The 19,829-nt window shown below is 38.2% G+C and overlaps 1 protein-coding gene across 3 annotated transcripts in view; it reads left to right on the top strand.

The window, feature by feature from the left end:
• The window catches only part of Wdr7 (WD repeat domain 7), a 267,663-nt gene that overhangs the window by 13,067 nt on the left and 234,767 nt on the right, over positions 1-19,829 (top strand). For all 3 annotated transcript variants that reach the window (XM_027402761.1, XM_027402760.2, XM_035440121.1), the window contains 9 exons: positions 1,319-1,397; positions 6,066-6,240; positions 7,012-7,088; positions 8,327-8,446; positions 12,238-12,383; positions 13,093-13,195; positions 15,655-15,796; positions 16,013-16,261; positions 16,738-16,958. In XM_027402761.1, coding sequence (XP_027258562.1) covers positions 1,319-1,397; positions 6,066-6,240; positions 7,012-7,088; positions 8,327-8,446; positions 12,238-12,383; positions 13,093-13,195; positions 15,655-15,796; positions 16,013-16,261; positions 16,738-16,958 — 1,312 coding nt within the window. The remainder of the gene's footprint in view (positions 1-1,318; positions 1,398-6,065; positions 6,241-7,011; positions 7,089-8,326; positions 8,447-12,237; positions 12,384-13,092; positions 13,196-15,654; positions 15,797-16,012; positions 16,262-16,737; positions 16,959-19,829) is intronic.

Raw genomic sequence — 19,829 nt, 5'->3', positions numbered from 1 at the left:
AAAGCGTGGCCATTAGTTTGCACGGCATTTTTATTGAACCAGCAGGTAGCTTTGGGGCTTTTAAAAAACTCAGGTAATGCCAGGTTGTCACCAGTAGGAAGGTGAAGCTCTGCCAAGTCTTGGCTGTTGTGATGCTGTGTGCTTGTGTGCTGCTGAAGCTAATTATGCCCCATTACAGAATGGGCCTTGTGCTGGAGAGGCAGGCAGGCCATTGGACAGTGTCTGTGGGGCTCAGAGTGGGAAGAACTGTGCAAACAAACATTTTCGAAACAAGTTGTAGAACTTACAGAAATTTATGTAAAACATCTTTTTCCCCTCTATAATTTTTGTGTTGGAATTTAACTGTATTTGGAACAGGAAGATATAACATCAAGTAAAAACATAGCACTTTTTTTTTGTCAATTAGAGGATAATTTGCATTGGAACACTTGTTTTAAGGTGAATGGGGATTGAAAATTGTTTCAGCATGGCATGGTGGTGTATGCCTAGCATAAGAGGCCAGCATGGCCTTTAATACATAGTAAATTCCAGGCCAACCAGGGCTACACAGCAAAAGTCTGTGTCAAAAACCAACTACCAAAGAACACAAATATTTTTATATCATTTGAGATGTAACAAAATGATATCAAAATAAAACTCCAGTAAATATCATTACATTTTATTAATATTTTCTATTAAATAAGCCTTGCTTCTTTAAAAGACAAGGTATATTGGTATGTCTAATTTTCAGCGTATTCTTTAGTTTGAAAAGTAAGGATTTTTTGGTATTCATGTAAAAAAGCTAACACAAATAAGAGCTGCAGCAATGTTCTCACACAGGATCCTGTTGGCTTTAGCTGATTTATGTTCTGCAGTGCTGCATGTGCAAGGTGCACTGACCACACGGGGCAGCAGTTTAGATTACAGTTTTATCTCTTCTGGTGCATGGCACTATGAGGCTGGTTCTGCTTCCTTATCGTCCTTACTTTGAGCTTCAGGATGAGGGAACAGTTAAACTATCAGGAACCTCTATGAAGGAGTTGGAACATTCTGGAGAGCCTCATGTAAGCTCTGCCAAGAACTACTCACAAGACTCTAGCAACCAGGGAGGAACCAGGAATGTATTTCTGCTATAAGAAGGTAGTGGAGTGTTGACAGGTTGTAAATGAGGTTAGATAGTGTGTGATAGAAATGGAAAATTTGATCAGTAGCAATAATGAATATAAGCTACTTTCCTTCCTGTGATATATTAGTTTCGATGGGAGCTTAACTCTAAGCCTCTGTGACAAGGTTACTTTTGTATATTAGATTCAGAGTGAGCTATTATTTTGTTTTATAGAGAGATGTGCCTCTGGGATGTGAATGACGGCAGATGTATTGAATTTACAAAGCTAGCCTGCACCCATACTGGCATACAGGTTTGTATCTATTTCTTTGGCTGAGTCAAAACAGTTATTACAAGTGCATCATTAAAACATGGTTTAAAGCACTGAACCTGTGTTTTTATGTGAAAAAGGGTGGGGAGAGGTAATATGAGAAATTTATAATAGGTAAGTACTCCTCAGAAGATGGGAGAGATGGGAAGAGGTGTGATGTTGAGGAGACCCATGGAGAAGGGTGGAATCAGCCAGTTATCACTGCTGCCTCTCTGGTTTGGGCTCTCCTGGTTTCTCAGGGGAGAGCTTGTGTAAATCAGCTTTCCAGTGGAAATGTCTCAGGTAGCCCACCTAGAAAGAGACAAGGTTTATTTTGGATCATTGTTTTAAGAGTTTCTAGTTCATGATCTAGGTTGTTTTTTAGTCCTGTGACAGGGTGTTGGCTGCAGTAACGAGTGTGTAGTAGAACAGAACTACTTAGCTTGTGGCCACAAAGCCGAAGAGAAGGAAGAGCCTGGCATCCTGCAATACCATTTAGGGGTGTACCAATGGTGACTTAAAAGACACCCCATTAGGGTCTGTTTCCTAAAGTCTTTCAGTAGCATTACCCTAGGATCAAGCCTTTAGTACTTAGACCCCTGGGGAACCCTGACAGCAGGTTTCTGTGATTTCAAGGCCAGCCTGGTCTACATAGTGAGTTCCAGGCTACCCAGGGCAGAATAATGAGTGAGACTCTGTCTAAAAGAACTCCCCAAGTCCCCCTAAAACAGCAGCAACAAATAATAACATAACTTGTCAACAAAAAGTCCTTTCCATACTAATACAGATCTGAAAAGCAATGGTAAATGTTTGTAGGAGGTGGTGATTTTCTATTTCTTACTGTGGTAGCAAGGACCTATAATTTTTTTTTTCCACTAGTGATTTTAGAGCATATGCTTTTTATTTGAAAAGCATACATTGGACTAGGGGAGAAAATATAGTCAGTAAAATCCTTGCAGGGACCTGGGCTTGATCTCTTGAACTCATGTAAAAAAGTGAGCATGGTGGTGCATGCTTGCAATTCCATTGTTGAGAATGTGCAGCCAGGGGGATCTTTGGGATTCACTGGCCAGTCAGCCTCACCTGCTTTGAGTTTCAGGCCATTGAGAAACCTAGTTTTGAAAGCAAACAAGCAAGCAAGCAAGAAAGATGATGGTGCCTGGAGATTGACACATGAGGTTGTCCTCTGGCCACTACAGGCCACACAATCTTTTGCACCCATATACACATATGTAAACACAAATTACTTTCATTTTATATTACTTTAGTTTAAGAGCTATAAGTGTCAAAGTCATCGTGCATAATTATTTTGACTTTAGTACAATTTGCAGTTATGGTTTAAAAACTTCTGGCTTATATATTAGGGCAATTATTTCTGCTGAACATATTGTAAGTACTTTTTAAGAAGATCCAATTCTGTACAAGACCTTCTGTGCTTAGATTAGCAGTCATATAAATAGATGTCTTTTGACTGATTCATATATAATAGATGCCTTATGGTTGATTCATGAGTATTATGGCATTTTACTCTGTGCTCCTCACTCATTCTCTCAGATCCAGAAAGGAGTTGTTGTTGTTGTTGTTGTTGTTATTATTATTATTATTATTATTATTGAGACAGGGCCTCTCTACATAGTCTTGACTTTTCTGGAATTCTCTATGTAGACCCAGCTGGCCTCAAACTCACAGTGATCTGACTGCCTTTGCCTCTCAATACTGCGATTAAAGGCATGTGTCAAGGACTATTTTTAATGTATAGAGATGGCCCTTGGTGACATTTTTCCTTGCTGAAATTATAGGAATTATTATTAAGTATTATGTGCACCATTTCATTTTAATAGTTTGTGATAATTTCATATCTGGGTTTAATCCATATTCATCTTTCATCCTACTTCTGCACTCCCAAGTTCTCCTGTGTTCCCTTCCATATCTACCTCTCAAATTCTGATCCTTTTGCTCTATAAACTGAGTCCAGTTAGTGTTGCCTGTGTGTACATTGGTGTAGGGCTGACTACTTGGGCATTGGCAGCCTATCAGGGGACTTGTCACTGAAGAACACTAATTCACCTTCCTCGAGGAGCTCAACATCAGTTGGGGGTGGAGCCCTGTGAATCTTTCATCCACTGGTGCTGGAATGTTGAATGGTATGGCCTTATGCAGGTTTTGTGCAGGCAATGACAGCTGTTGAAAGTGCATGGCTGCAACATCCCTATTCTGTTCAGGAAATACTAGAGGCTTCTCTTTTTAATGCTCGAAAAAATTAAGTCTCTATTTAGACACCATCCTTCCCAATATCCAAGTGTCTTAAATGCTGAATTAGCATTCAGAAAATTGATTTGGACTATAGCATTAAATAAAGGGTGGGGGTATTTAGCCAGGCAATTCTAATAACCTGTCCCTGCTCTCAGGACAGTACTCTTCTTTGGTAAATTTCTCTGAGCTCTCTCTCCACATGACACTCCCCCATCCTTGTATATGCAAGTGTCAAGTGGTCCAGGAACCTTGCTTTGAGTAGTGGTGGTGTCATTTTGCTGTTTGTTTGTTTTTGATCACCTGAGAGCTAGAGGCACTCCCTTGTGCTGTCTGCATGTTGCTAGCCTTCCAGCCAGAGTTGAGGTTAACCTTCACACTTAGTTAAGGTGTCCTTTGATAATGTTTTTGTATTAAAAAATTGTACTCTTTCTTATACAGGTATTGAATAATTAAGTAAAAACCCCACTACCCCCACCATGTTAATGTGTGAGAATGGGATCGAATGAGGGTGAGGACGGGCTGGATCCTGGTTTTCATAGTTGTTGCATTGCCTCCTGTGCCTTCCTTAGCTTATACTCAAGTGACCTGTCTAGTAGTCTGGGGAGGTCGTCACCCTTAACAAATCCTCCATGAGAACTGTTCTAACCAAATCAGTGTTTGTGATGCTGAAGGAAGACAGGCCCTTCAGTACCTTATTGACCTTGCTTTGCTTTGGTGGTTATTCTTCCTCTGCTCTTCAGTGAGAATTTAACTGATTATAATATGTGTGAACACAAATCACTTCTATTCACTGTTCACTGCATTACTAAATTTCCTTGTTGCTGTAAAAAAAAAAAAATACCTGCCAAGAAACAATTTAGGGAGGAAGGATTTGCTTCAGTTACAATTCAAGTGGATACAATCTGTCCTGTTCAGAAAGGCATGGTGCAGAGGTCAAGGCATCTGCACCTGGCTTCTGAAACTAGGAAGCAGAGAGAGAGAGATAAACGCCCATTCTTGGCTTGGTTCTCAGCCCATGTGCTGCTTCCACCCACATTAAGGTGGGTCTTCCTACGGCAGTTAACCCAGTATAGAAACTCCCTCCCAAACAAGACAGTATGTTGAATGTCTAGGTGGTTTGTGCTGGCTAGCTTTATGTCAACTTGGTACAAGCTAGTTATTTGAAAGGAGGGAACCCCAACTGAGAAAATGCCCCATAAGATCCAGTGGTAGGGGGCTGGAGAGATGGCTCAGAGGTTAAGAGCACTGGCTGCTCTTCCAGAGATCCTGAGTTCAATTCCCAGCAACCACATGGTGGCTCACAACTGTCTATAATGAGATCTGGTGCCCTCTTCTGGCCTGCAGGCATACATGTAGGCAGAACACTGTATACATGATAAATAAGTAAATCTTAAAAAAAAAAAAAATCCACTGGTAGGGCATTTTCCTAATTAGTGACTGATGGGGAAGGGCCTGGCCCCTCTTTTGGGTGGGGCCGTCCCTGGGCTCCTGGTCCTGGGTTCTATAAGAAAGCAGACCGAGCAATCCAGGGGAAGCAAGCCAGTTAGCAGCAGCCCCCACCTTCCCCCCCCCATGGCCTCTGCATCAGCTTTCTGCCCTGGATGAGTTCCTGTCCTCACTGCTTTTAATGAACTGTTATATGGAAGTGGGAGTGAAATAAACCTTTTCCTTCCTAATTGTTTTTGGTTATGATGTTTCATCACAGCAATAGTAACCCTAAGTAAGATGTGGTTCTAGGTTCTGTCAAATTGGTGGTATTAGCTATCACATCTGCCTGTTCCTATTATTTAGAATTCATACCAGTTTTGTGACTCACATGAGCTTCCTTTTTAAATTTAAATTGTTAAACTAATGTTATTTGGATGTTTCATTAATTCAGAAGTCCTGATTTAAGGCTTGTGTGGTGATACATGTCCTTACTTCTAGTACTCTGGTGGTAGAGACAGGTGGAGCTCTGTCAGTTTGATGCCATGTCAGGATGGTATATATTGAGAGTTCTAGGCCACCCAGAACTACATTGTGAGACCTTATATCAAAAAAAAAAAAAAAACAACCAAACAAGCAAATATGAAACCAAACACAGAATTCCAACCAAACAAAACCAAAACATGAAACCAAACTTGAGCCACCCACCTCCCCATGAAAATTATAAAAGTCTGCCTTGAATGCTAGAGATGAAGATAAAAAGATGAATTTTTATTTTTGCCTTGATTATGTGATATTAGGAAAGGGAGGGATATTTTTCTTAAAATTTGGAGAAGATTAATATAATCTGACATGGATGTACTCATGAAATTCCTGGAATAATTTGATGTTTAGGAGAATATTATAATGTATTTAATGAACACATGTTACTCAAGTAGCCTAACTGAAGCAGTACATTAAAATAATGTCTTTTTAAAAAAAATTTGGATTTAGTTCTATCAATTGTCTGTTGGAAATCAGCAAGAAGGAAGACTTTTATGTCATGGACATTATCCTGAAATCCTCGTTGTGGATGCTACCAGCCTTGAGGTGTTGTATTCTTTGGTATCAAAGATATCGCCAGACTGGGTTAGCTCCATGAGTATTATCCGTTCTCACCGGACACAAGGTCAGTATATTGTGCCCTTTGCCAGCTTGAACATCATCTTACTCTTTAATTTACTGTGAAGTTCTATAAATTATCAAAGTTAACAAATTTGCTTATATTCTTTTTTTATTAAAGATTTATTTATTTATTGTGTATACCTTGTTCTGCTTGCATATATGACTGCAGGCTGCTTATATTCTTGTATTCAAGAGATATTTGTTCTAATAATTTGTGATCCTTCACAAAGTAGTTTTGGCTGCATTAGTATTTAAACTCACAGTGTTAGATTATCTTCACTCTGTGGTGGATCACCAGGCTTTGGGAAGCTTTAGCTTATGTAGATAGTTTTCTCAAATGTGGAGGCAGAGTTAGACCGCTTAGGGGTGGGTTTGTGATAAGACCTGTAGCTTCTTGTGTGTTTTTCTGGATTCTGCTTTTATCTCTTGCCATTTCTCATGGAGAGAGTAAAAAGGGAAGAGATAAAATTTAATGAATTTCTGTAACTGTATGGTTATACTAGGTAAATATTACTATTTTTCCTCATTTCTTTTGCAGCCTTTCATTGAAACCTCGAGGTAAAGAAAACATTTTTTTTTTCAGGCTGGTCTTGAACTCACAGAGATCCGTCTGCCTCTGCCTCCCCAGTGCGCCACCACTAAAGGCGTGCGCCACTACCGCCTGGCCTGGGGTTATGTTTTCTACTTATTGTTTAAGTTTGTGAGAGGAGGTTGTTTAATGCTAGAAGGGAGCATGCTATATTTAACTTGGGCTTCTTTTCTCTTCCTGGTTTAGAGGACACTGTGGTAGCACTTTCTGTGACAGGCATCCTGAAGGTGTGGATTGTCACCTCTGAAACTGGTGGAATGCAGGTGAGATGGACAGTGATTTCTGTCTTTCTTATTATATAATTTAAACCTTTAGTGGTCACGTGTTCCTCACTTTTTTTTTTTTAGAAAGAAATGTTTCTACTGAAATAATAGAAATATATCATCCAGAATATGAAGGAGAGAAATCTAAGAGGTGTTTTCATCCTGCTTTTGTTTAAATAAAAAGTTAGAAGGTAGCTGTCTTGAGTGAAAGAAACAAACAAACTATGCATTTTTGTTACTCTTGCAACCTCCTGAAAAAATAGTGACAGAATACCTGATGTAAGCCATCTAAAGGAAGAAGGACTTACTTTAGTTCATGGTTTCAGAGACTTAAGTAGAGTCCCTGGCATGGCTGACTCTAGCCAATAGTGAGTAACACCATTGCAGGAGTTTGTGGAGGGTGAGTAACCTCTTCACCTCATGACAGCCAGGAGACACAGGAAAGAAGGGATTTAGTGTAGTTCCAGAGGCATGCCTGTAGTGAGCAACTTTGTAACTGTGCACTCTGCCTAAAGTGTTCAAGGCCTTCCAGTATGTGAGCATGGGATGGGGGAGTAGAGTTTAATACTTGATCTTGTGGGGACGTTTCATGTTCAAATACCAACATCATCAAAAAAGCATATAAAGCTATCTTTAGTCTTATTTCATAGTACTATAGGCTAGAATAATTATTTTTGACAAGAATGGTAGACGGGTTTTCTGACAACATTGGTGCTTTTCACTCCAGCTGGGGAAATATTAGGTATTGAACTTAGAAAAAAGTGGAGGAGCAATTGATCAGTTTTGTTTTTCCTTTTTAACTCAAGTATGTATAACCATAGGATTACTGAAAATTTTATCATCTGCCATTTCCAGTGAAGATGTTCTAACTGTTAGAGCTTAAATATTGGGCAGCTTTGTAGCAGACTCATTTTGCCCAGCTCTCTCTCCTTTTTTTTTTCCTGTGACAGGTTTTCTCTGTGTAGCTCTGGCTACACTTGAGCTCACTGTGTAGACCAGGCTGGCCTCGAACTCACAGAGCTCTGTCTGCCTCTGCCTCCTAGTGCTGGGTGCACTTAGTGCACCACATCCCAACCTTGCCCAGCTATTTTTAAGAGTATATTTTTACAGCTATTACTTCCTTGGCTTTTTCCAAGCATCTAAAATGATGAATGTATCATATGGTACTTTTATTTCCTGGTGGTGTCTTTTATCATTTTGTGATGACCTTAATTAGTATATGTTCTCTCTCTTTTCAGGATACTGAGCCAATATTTGAGGAGGAATCAAAACCAATTCATTGTCAGAATTGCCAAAGCATCTCTTTTTGTGCATTCACACAAAGATCACTTTTGGTTGTATGTTCAAAATACTGGAGGGTAAGTGGATAGATAAATACTAAGTTGTCTTTTTATCCTTCATGATAAAGTCTAGTTTACCAGATTTTACAAGATAACTTCAAAGATATACTTGGCACAAGACTGCCAGTCATTTGGAACTCCTATTTGGCTCTGTTGTTTCTTGAGGAATTGGAACTTAATTCCATATAGTTGTCTTTTTTTTGTTTTTCCATTCTACTCTGTGTAATGAATGATTTAATGACCATATTTTGTTGGTCTTAATTTCTATTTTTTGTTATTATTTCAGTTATTGTGTACAATTTGAGTGGTGGTAATGAGGTCTCTGTAGGCTGGACATTTCTGTTTGTAATATGTTACTACACCTGAATAATACATTTATTTCTTGGTTTCTTCAAATTGGAAGTTTACAGCTAATAATGGGAGGAGGAAGTTTCTTCTGCATTGCTTGTCTTTAATAATAGAAAATTAGCCATTGTGTTTTGAGTATTTGTTCTATATTTGGCAGTTTTTTCAAAACTTTTCATGTATCTTAAAAAATTATTTCTTTTATTTTTTTGTGATTTTAATAAAATTACCTCATTATCCCCTTTACTTTCCTTCCTCCAAAGCATCCCATATATTCCTCCTTGCTTTCTTTGACATTTATCACATTTATGGCCTTTTTTTCTCTTTAATTGTTGATACATATATCATATATATATATATATATATATATATATATATATATATATATATATATTCCTAAATACAACCAGCTCAGTCTGTGTAACCTTGCTTGTGTGTGTGTGTGTGTGTGTGTGTGTTCAGGGCTGACCATTTTATATTGGATAGTGAATTGGTGCACTTTTCCTCGGGGAAGACCATTTCTCCAGCTCTCGGCATTCCTTAGTTTCCTGTAGTTCTTTGAGTAGGGTCACATGGGCTTTTTGTCCATCCTTGTTAACATGTCTGTTGTTTTTGTCTTTGTTCAGCTCATGTTTGGTGAGACTTTATGGTGTGGCTTTTTTCATTTCTAGGAAACACAATCTCAAAGCAAATTCCCTGTTCCTCTGGCTCTTAAGTCTTTCTACTCAGCCCCTTCTGCAACAATCCCCGAGCTTTAGGTGAGGGAGTTGTTTTCTAGAGACATCCATTAGGACTGGACTCCACAACTCTGCATTCTGATTAGTTGTGGTTTTCTGTAATGGTTTCCACCTGTTGCAAAGAGAAGTTTCTTTGATGAAGGGTAAGGACAAATACTTAGAATTTAGTTAGGGCAGCTCCCAGCATGCTTGCATGCTTCTGTCACAGTACTTTAGCAGAAAAGGTAATTTAAGACACTCTTAATCTTAGAATTGAGACCTCACACCTTTCACTACATTTTAGGAATACAAAATAAGCTCTAGAAACTGTCAGAAAATCTAGCCCTTACTGAAGGGAGATGGGTGTTAGGTGGACACATCTAAGAAGCTGCCTACGATGGTAGGAATAGTTGCTTTTCCTAACTTAAAACAATATTTAATTTTGCATGTGAATGTTTTGGCTGCATGTATGTTGGTGTACCTACCATATGTGTGCCTGGTAATAATGTAGGTCAGGTGTTGAATCACTTGGAACTGGAGTTAACAGATGGGTTTGAACTCTCAGGTGGGTGCTGGGAATTGGATCAGGGTTTTCTGGAAGAGCATCCAGTGCTTTTTTTTTTTTAATTAATTTTATTTATTCTTTATGTCTTTCACATCATGCCTCCCAATCCCATCTGTATCCCCCCAGCCCACCCCAATAAAATTTAAGAGGAAAAAAGAAAAAGAAGAAGGAGAAAATCTGGTCATGGAAGCTGCTGTGTGGTACAGTGATTTACACAGTAAACTTTTTATCCAAATATTTTTGCTGCAGGCGTTCATCACAAAGAATCATTGGTCTGGTTTGAGACTCCTGGTCTCTGCTACACCATTAATATTGGGCCTGCACTGGGACTCTTGCTGGTTATTTTGTTGCTGCACTGTGGCTAGAAATCCTGCAGCTATGGGTCCACAGTACTGATCCCCCTCTCCTGCCCCCAGCAGATCACAGGTGGGGTAGGTGTTGGGGTGAGCCAACACATAACCCTGGTTTGGGGCTCGGGTAGTTGCAGGGTTGGTCAGCCCTCCAGCTTTCCCCTTCATTACTAGGGATTGCTGCATTGCTCTGGCTAGTTCACTCCTTGCAGTGATGAGCAAGGGGCGGGGCTAGTTCTCTGGCTTTCACATTCTCAGTGTCAGTTTTCCTACACCTATACCTTCAGGGTCAGCTCTACTGTGCTGTATAGGTAAGGTGTAGGGGGCTGCAGGTGTTGGGGGGCAGGGACCTGAACCTCAGGGACAGCTCTTCTACCTGCCTTAGGTGTTGATGGATGGGGAGGGGTATCTCTTCCCCGCCCATGCTACTTCAAAACAGATGAGTAATGGGGACAGCTCTCCTATGCTCACAACTTTGAAGCTGGGCATCCAGTGCTTTTAACTGCTGACCCATCTCTCCAGCTACCCAATGTTTTCAGATGTAGCACAAAGCGAAAAGATTATTAAGTTACCTAGAAAGTTTTGTAATTTGAAATATTCTGATTATTGGGCCTCAGACTTGCAGTATAGCTGAGGTTGACCTCAAACTTCTGACCCTCTTGCCTGTGCCTGAGTACTGGGATAGGCATTGCAGACCTGGTTTATTTAGTATGGGAGATGGAATGCAGGGGTGTCATGCATGCTAGGCAAGCACTCTACTGAGTTATATTCCTAGCCAAAGGTCACTGTTTTCTCTGAAGAAGAATAAAATAGAAGATGTGCCTTTGAATGAATTCTCATTCCCCTTGAGCAAACTTTAGAATGTACTTTTGTCAAATATTGAAGGTATTGGAAGTGGTAGAAAGAACTGGTCTGCTAGGAAATATAAGCCCAGGGTTTTTATCCCTCCTAGTTTTATCACATACTGACACATAACTTTTTTTTTTTCTTTTCTTTTTTTTGAGACTGGATCTTGATAGGTAGCCCTGTCTGGCCTGCAGCTCCTATGTAGACCAGGCTAGTTTCAAACTCACAGAGATCTATTTGCATTTCCTGAGATTCAAGGTGTGTACCACCATACCCAGCTTCTGATGCATAACTTTGAACAAATATCACTAGTGTCAACTGTATCACTTTTCTGACTGTAGATCAGGGTAACAGTACCTGCCTGCTTGTGTCCTTCAGTGGCTTTCAGGGTCACATGAGATAATTATAAAGGTACCTGTGAACTTGATGTTGCCTTGCAAAATGCAAGGTTCCTGGTGAAATTATAGCAACTTGGCCTTCTCCTATAGAACTATTGAATATTAAAATGAAGTCTGTTAACTTCCTGTTCATAATATTTTACAACACTGATGAAACAGAGCCATGCAAGTTAATTCTCCTGTTCAGATAATATTATAATATCAGAGTATATGGTCAGAAATGTTAGCAGATAAGTACTAAATCATGATGTGTATTCTAGAGGGTTGAGTACATAGTATTTGCCTTTATCCTTTGTGTGCTTCTTCCCTCAACATGGGAAAGGTGAGTGTTTCTGTTCCTGTGTTGGGAACCCACCTGTTGCACTTGTACTAGTCCACTTTCAGCAAGAGGTCACCCATAGCTGGGACCTGTTGAAGATGACTGCCTTAGATCTCATTGATAAAATGACCTCATCTACTGAGTCATATTGTAAAAACCTAGGTTTGTTAAGTATATTTTCAGAAGTTTTCTTTGAGGTGAAATGTTATTTTATCAAACAATTGTAAGAAGCTGGAGTGAATTGAAAATATGAATTTCTTTTTCTCCTAGGTATTTGATGCTGGAGACTACTCCCTGTTATGTTCGGGTCCTAGTGAAAATGGACAGACATGGACTGGAGGGGACTTTGTGTCTGCAGACAAAGTCATCATTTGGACTGAAAATGGGCAGAGTTACATTTACAAACTCCCTGCCAGGTATGAAATAGATAGGTTTAGTCAAATGTAAAGAATTCGGAATATGAACCATTACTCTAAAATGCGCATATTTATATAGTGTAAATAACTTCAGAATGTCTTAAGGTCCTTATATAATCCCCATTTAACTTCTAGGTACAGAAAACAGGTGGATTTGTTACTTATTTATTTACTGCATGCATGTGTGCAGGTCAGAGAACAGCTCATGGGCATCAGTTCTCTTCTTCTATCATGTAGGTTCCAAGGATCAAACTCAGGCTGTCAGTCTTACCAGCAAGCTCTCTTACCCATGAGACAGCTCAGGAGCCCTCAAAGAATTTTTTAAAGTTATTTAATCCCTACTTATATTAATTTGAACTTAAAAAAATCCCATTTTTGTCCATTGTAGCAAACCCTTGGAATAAAATATTTCATATAATTTATTATGTATGAAATTATATTTCACATAATTATATATAAAATTGTATTTTATATAATTTACTCTCTCTCTATATTCTCTCTCTCTATATATATAGAGAGTGAGTAACAGACAGACAGATAGGTTCTCAGTATGTAGTTCTGGCTGTTCTGGAACTCACAATGTGACCAGGCTAGCCTCAAACACATACATCTGCCTGTCTCTGCCTCCAAGGGTTGGGACTAAAGGCATGCACCACCATTCTTGGTCCTCATATCAGTGTTTTAAGGGGATACTTACTTTCCTTTTCAGTTGCCTTCCAGCTAGTGATTCATTCCGCAGTGATGTGGGGAAAGCAGTTGAAAATTTAATTCCTCCTGTGAAACATAGCCTCTTGGATCAAAAAGATAAAGAGGTAAATTTCTTCAGGTATCATGTATAATTGATGGTTACATTGATGGTGTCTAGACATTCAATAACATCCAGTAGGGTGTTAGATTTTGCAAAAAATTTTGATATGGTCAGTTATAAGCACATTTCAAAATTGGCAGATTTTAACAATATATAATATAACTATTAAATAGGACCTGCTTTTATCTAAGAATATAAGTCGTCTTATCTTGATTATTATTGGATACATAAATATGATTTATAAAATCATATTGAAATTTTTTTAAAAATAAGATTCATATTGATAGTTAAAACACAGTGAAGAGGGCTGGAGAGATGGCTCAGTGGTTAAGAGCACCGACTACTCTTCCAGAGGTCCTGAGTTCAATTCCCAGCAACCACATGGTGGCTCACAACCATCCATTATAAGATCTGGTGCCCTCTTCTGGTGTGCAGATATACATGGAAGCAGAATGTTGTATACATAATAAAAATAAAAAATCTTAAAAAAAAAAAAACACAGTGAAGATAGTTTCTGAAGGACAAGGGTAATTATGTGTTAATGCTGACTGATGAATGCTCTTTGTTACTTGAGTCACACAAAATGCACTCTCCAAAATCAAGTGGTGATTCAAATAAATAGGCATTAAAAATGAAAATTGAGTATTTTTCTGCATTAAAATAGCTGCTCACTATGTTTTTTTTTTTTTTTTTTTTTTTTTTGAGACAGGGTTTCTCTGTGTAGCTTTGGAGTCTATCCTGGCACTTGCTTTGTAGACCAGGCTGGCCTCGAACTAACAGAGATCCACCTGCCTCTGCCTCCCAAGTGCTGGGATTAAAGGCATGCGCCACCAATGCCTGGTTAACTCACTATGTTTTTAAAAAGCCTTTGTACTGTCTGTTTACATTTGAATCCAGAACCTGGAGCAATTGCTCAGTGTTTAAGATCATTGGCTGCTCTTTCAAAGGATGTAGGTTCAATTCCCATATCCCACATGGTAGCTTCCAACTGTAATAACTGTAGTTCTAGGGGAACCAATACTCTTTTTGGTCTCTGTGGCAGCAGGCAAAAGACTCATATACATAAAAGAATTGAAACACAGTAACACTTATATTGTATTTTCCACTCTGGTCTCTGGGAGTAGTAAGAAAGAAATTTTGTTTGGTGAGAAAGGTTTTCTATACTTTGTTCTGGTTCTGGATTCCAGTTTTATCATTCTGAACCTCATGTCCCACCCATCAGTGGAGAATGGAGGACATGAAGAAGGGAATGGATTTTTTTCTATGAATATTTTGAATATAGAATTTGTACATCTAGGTATATTTTAAAATTATGTATAAATTATTTGCTTTCTATATTCCTGAACTCCTACTTGGTACTCTCTAGCTCAGTCAGTCACTTCCAGCTAAACTGGTTGTGGTGTGTTTGAAAAAACCTGCATTACATTAATAAAACCAAATATAACATACTGTGTTAGTTAGTTGCTGTGACAAGATATTTAACAAAAGCAATGTAAGGAAGTAAGGGTTTGCTTTACTCATAATTTGAGGATGCAGTCTATCACGATGGGGACATCTTAGAGACAGTAACATAAAGCAGCTAGTTACATTGCTTCCATAACCAGAAATGCTGGTACTCGGCTTGCCCTCTGTTTTATTCACTCCTGACTCAGCTCATGGAATGGTGCTGACACTTTCAGGATGGGTCTTCTCACTTGAACTAACCAAATCCAGAATATCCTTTGCACATGTGTTCAGAGGCTCCCATCTTTCCCGGGTCTAGATCCTGTCAAGTTGATAACCATTACCCATCATATAATTTTTCTTTAACTGTCACCTCTCTAGTATAAGCTAGTGTATTTTAAATTGAAATGTATGTAAGACATGGTGAGAGACACTGATACATTGAAATGATATTGGTGATTATAGCTGCTATAGCAACTCCCTATTAACTGTGTAGTTTTTAATTAAAATCATCAAATACAACTTGCCGAGTCCATTTAGTGTTGCTTATGTGTCAGAGCTATTTATCATTGTTGTATATATATGCATATAGAAGTACAACCTGTCGAGTCCATTTGTTGTTGCTTATGTATAGAGCTCTTAATTTTTGGTCTTTTAAGTAGAGACTTCTTTTTGGTTAAGAATGACCTAACTTCTATATTAAATATTTAACAAGAAGTAAGTAAATTACCCTGTGATTGGCAATCAGTTTTTATAAAGTTGAACAAAAGACTATAAAGATTAGTTCAGAGAAAAGCTATATAGTTTTTTATTCCTTTATTGTTTATGTTGTACTGCAGTGGACATGAATATTAATGCTATTAAATTACACGCAAATATATCGAATAATCATGCTACAAGCACTTTTAGAACTGCGGTATGAATCAAAGCATCAAACATCTTTATCTGAACACGTTAATCTACAAAATATTTGATTCCAATACAGCTAAAGACACTTGATTTTTTTTCTTCTTTTGGCAGTTGGTAATTTGTCCTCCTGTTACTCGGTTCTTCTATGGATGCAAGGAATATTTGCATAAGCTATTAATTCAGGGCGATTCTTCTGGAAGGTTAAATATTTGGAACATATCAGACATAGCTGATAAACAGGAAGGTGATGAAGGTAATAGCAAATCTTGAGCATTAAATCCAGAATTCTTTTATTATAACACTTTGAATCACAACAAAATTGAAAATACTTATGTATCATTTTCTTCTAAGAATTATATTTGATGAAAGTAACTTTTGGTACATTACTGAATCAATCTATATTCTTTAATTAATGGTATTATTTTTTAACATAAATGTATTTATCTTATATGACACCAAACCTTTACAGGGCTAAAAATGACAACTTGTATTAGTTTACAAGAGGCATTTGACAAACTGAAGCCTGGTCCTGCTGGAATCATAGATCAGCTAAGTGTGATTCCCAACAGCAATGAACCTCTTAAAGTGACTGCGAGCGTCTACATACCAGCCCATGGACGACTTGTTTGTGGCCGGGAAGATGGAAGCATAATTATTGTACCTGCCACCCAAACGGCTATAGTTCAGCTGTTGCAAGGAGAACACATGCTCAGAAGAGGTATACTGAAGATCTTCTTTTGCCCACTGCGTTTTATGAGAATTGTGATGTTGAGAATATCTCTATGCTGTACATTAAGAAATAAAACCCACTGGTATAGTTATAAGTCCAGTTAGTAGTTTCATGTACATTTGATAAAACATTAAATATAACTTGGGAAATTAGCTACTATAATATATGTTTTGTAACCCAATATAGCAACATTTTCATTTCTATTTTTATAAATATGGGAATTATATTATTTCTTTGTGTACTTATTGTTTATAAAATATCATGACAATTTGACATGTATAGCACATTTGCACATAGACTAGGTTTGCTTTAAGGGCCTGTTAGCCTTGGGTAAGTAAGTGCTACTGAGCTTTGCATGCCAGTCCTAGAAGTAAAGTTACAGCTCTTCTGATATTTATGTTTGCTGGTAGAAGTGTTGTGAAGACTTTACTCTTCCAAGTTTGAATTCCCAACCTCCTTCACAGGTTGGCCCCCTCACAGAACTCTCCGTGGCCATCGGAACAAAGTCACATGCTTGCTGTACCCCCATCAGGTCTCAGCTCGCTATGACCAAAGATACCTTATTTCTGGAGGTGTGGATTTTTCCGTCATAATTTGGGACATATTTTCTGGAGAAATGAAACATATCTTCTGTGTTCATGGGGGTGAGATCACGCAACTTCTGGTCCCACCTGAAAACTGTAGTGTAAGTTGCTTTATTTCTGATGATTTCTCTATGGTAGAGGGGGCTTTGTTGCTGTCAGGCATGTAAATGGAATCCACAGTGACTTAAAGGAAATATCACAGGAGTCAACAAAATTTTCTTATATGACATGTGTCTAGTAGCAGTTTAGAGAATGCTTATTGAATGAATTGGCAAATTTTGTTTCAGAGCAATTTAAAAATCTCCCCAAATGATCTCTGATACCATTGATTTTGAGTCCGTCTAATGAAAATGACAGTGAGCATGCACTTTGGTAGATGCAGTGCGCTTAGGAACTTGTTGATGTAATTTATTTAAACTGTGATTATGAGCAGGGAAAAGGAAACATTGGTAAGTCAAAGTATTCATTGTTTTCAAGCTTAGATAGGGATGAAGTCAGTGGTTCTGCTTTGCCAGATAGACTGATGCCATCCTAACAGAACAAGGTCTGAAGGCATGTTTTTCCTCACTCAAGCACTTGTCTCAAAAGACAATTAAGATGTGCTTATTTTTCTATTATCTGTTTTTAAAAAGTCATTCTTTCCTTACTTTATTTTGAGCTGTATATTTTGATATCTTTTTCCAAAAATCTGAACTTGAGTCTTTAGGATTGTGCAGAAAGTGCTCTCACCCACTGAGCCATCTCTCCAGCCCTTTCAAATGCTCTCCTTTAACCCTACAGAGCTATAAGTTTTGGATTCACTTTATTTTGAAACCTGAAAAATCTAAGCAATACTGAATGAATAACAATAGAATGTTTTCCAGATTTGAACAGCTATCCAGTGTTGACGTGGGTGATTTATTGACATCTGAAATCTAGGCAGAGAGAACCACAAGGGTGCTCTAGATGTCCGTGGGATCTGAAGGAGAGGGACAGAGAGAGGGAAGGGAACTGTTACCAACACCCCCAGTGCCACAGCTGAAGATGACTTCTTGGCCTCTCTCATTAGGACTGTGGGTCACACGAGAATGTTCTGATTGATACCTTCCCTCTACCAGCTTACATTGCCTTCTCTGCTACTCAATACTTCCTTTTGCTATAAATTCTAGCATCCATACTTACCAAGACCTGAGGCTTTTTGTTCTCACATAGGTTATCAATAGAGAAGGAAACTAGTGTTTGGAAAAAATCCTAAAAGAACAAAAATTTCTAAAATATCAGGAGTGTTTTGTAAAATATTTTCCTTAAGAAAGCAAATGAACAGCATAGGTAGCAATAAAAAAGCTAAATCTTACAACATGGGTAGGTAACTCAGTCGAATATCTCCTCCGTGAGAAGTAGATGTCACTGCACACTTTCTACATTTCCCTGGTTGATGTTCATTAGAAGGGGGCAGCTGAATTTAGAATGTTTCTGCACATGGTTATGTGATGCGCTTTTATTCACTGCATATTTTCATCTAGATACACACACAGGTGGTACACGAATAAAAATTGAAATGGAAGGGTAAGTTCCAAGTTTAGACTGTGGTTTACTTTTTGAAGTAAAGGGAGAAAGTATGGAATGGAACAGAGAATGTGGCCTTTTTTGTTTGTTTTTCGAGACAGGGTTTCTCTGTGTAGCTTTGGAGCCTGTCCTCGCACTCGCTCTAGAGACCAGGCTGGCCTCGAACTCACAGAGATCCACCTGTCCCTGCCTCCTGAATGCTGGGGAGAATGTGGCTTTTTAAAGTGTAGATTTGATTTGTTTCTGGTAAGTATGAGCCTAATATTTATTTCTCACTTACATTGATGATGAAATTGTCAGAGCTGCTTTTTTGTTAGTAGAATTATTTACAGCAGAATATTTGAAAAACTAACAAACAATTAGTAGCATTGCTATACTTCTGCATGTGGACAGAAATTCTTTAATATGTTAGCTAAAGAACTTTTAAAAATTTATTATGTTATGGAACTTATGTTCCAGAAGGGGGCAGCATGGATTTGTGAAAACACTATTAAAGGCATCTTGTGTCATCATTAGTATTGGTGCTTTCATTTGGCAATGTGGATTTCTATTTCCTAGGTACAGGTCTGACATTATGAATAGTTTATATGACTAAGTGTGTATCAGTTTGGCAAATATTCACAGCCAGGAAGAACAGTGAACAGATTAGATTTTCTTTATATTTTTAGAATTTTTCATAATTTTTAGAATTTTATATATGAGCACTGTATTTACATCATACCTACCCCTCTTTCCCCTGCAGCTCTTCCTACACCCCCTATTCCTTTTCAAATTCATGACCTCCTCCTTGTAAATTGTTACACACACACGCCCCTACCTTACAGAATCCATTTAGTGTTGGTTGGATGTACACATGTTTAAGGCTGAGCACTTGGGAATATATAACCTATCAGGAAGCTTGTTCCTGGAAAAATTGATTCTTTCTCTTTCAGCAGCCATTAATTGCCTGTAGGGTTTCCATTTATGGGTAGGACCCTGTGAAATTTACCCTGTCGATATTGACATGTCAACTTACATAGTCATTATGCAGGTGGCAACTGTTTTGTCAGATCTTTTGGATGTAATTTCTCCATTATATCTAGAAGACACTATTTACAACGGGCATCCAGGTTCTCTGGCTGTACAATATTCTTCCTCCTCTTCTGCAGTCTTCCCTGAGTCTTAGGTTTCCATTTTCATAAGTTTTTTTTTTTTTTTTTTTTTTTTTTTTTTTATTCTAAAGAAAGGACTGAAAGCTTTTTTCCTGGTTAGCATTTTCTCACATTTTGGAGTTTGGAATTTTGTTGTTAATTGAATTGGAATGTTATGTTTCAAAGTAATGCTTATAAACCTAACTTGGTGTCTGAAGCAAGCAAAAGAAACATTTTAATATAAATTGATCAAAAGCAGGAAGCAGAACTGCTACAGTGTATTAAAATGAAATTTTC

Source organism: Cricetulus griseus, chromosome 2 (assembly GCF_003668045.3).
Source record: "Cricetulus griseus strain 17A/GY chromosome 2, alternate assembly CriGri-PICRH-1.0, whole genome shotgun sequence".
Classification (NCBI taxonomy): domain Eukaryota; kingdom Metazoa; phylum Chordata; class Mammalia; order Rodentia; family Cricetidae; genus Cricetulus; species Cricetulus griseus.
This window is presented reverse-complemented; position numbering and strand designations above follow the sequence as displayed.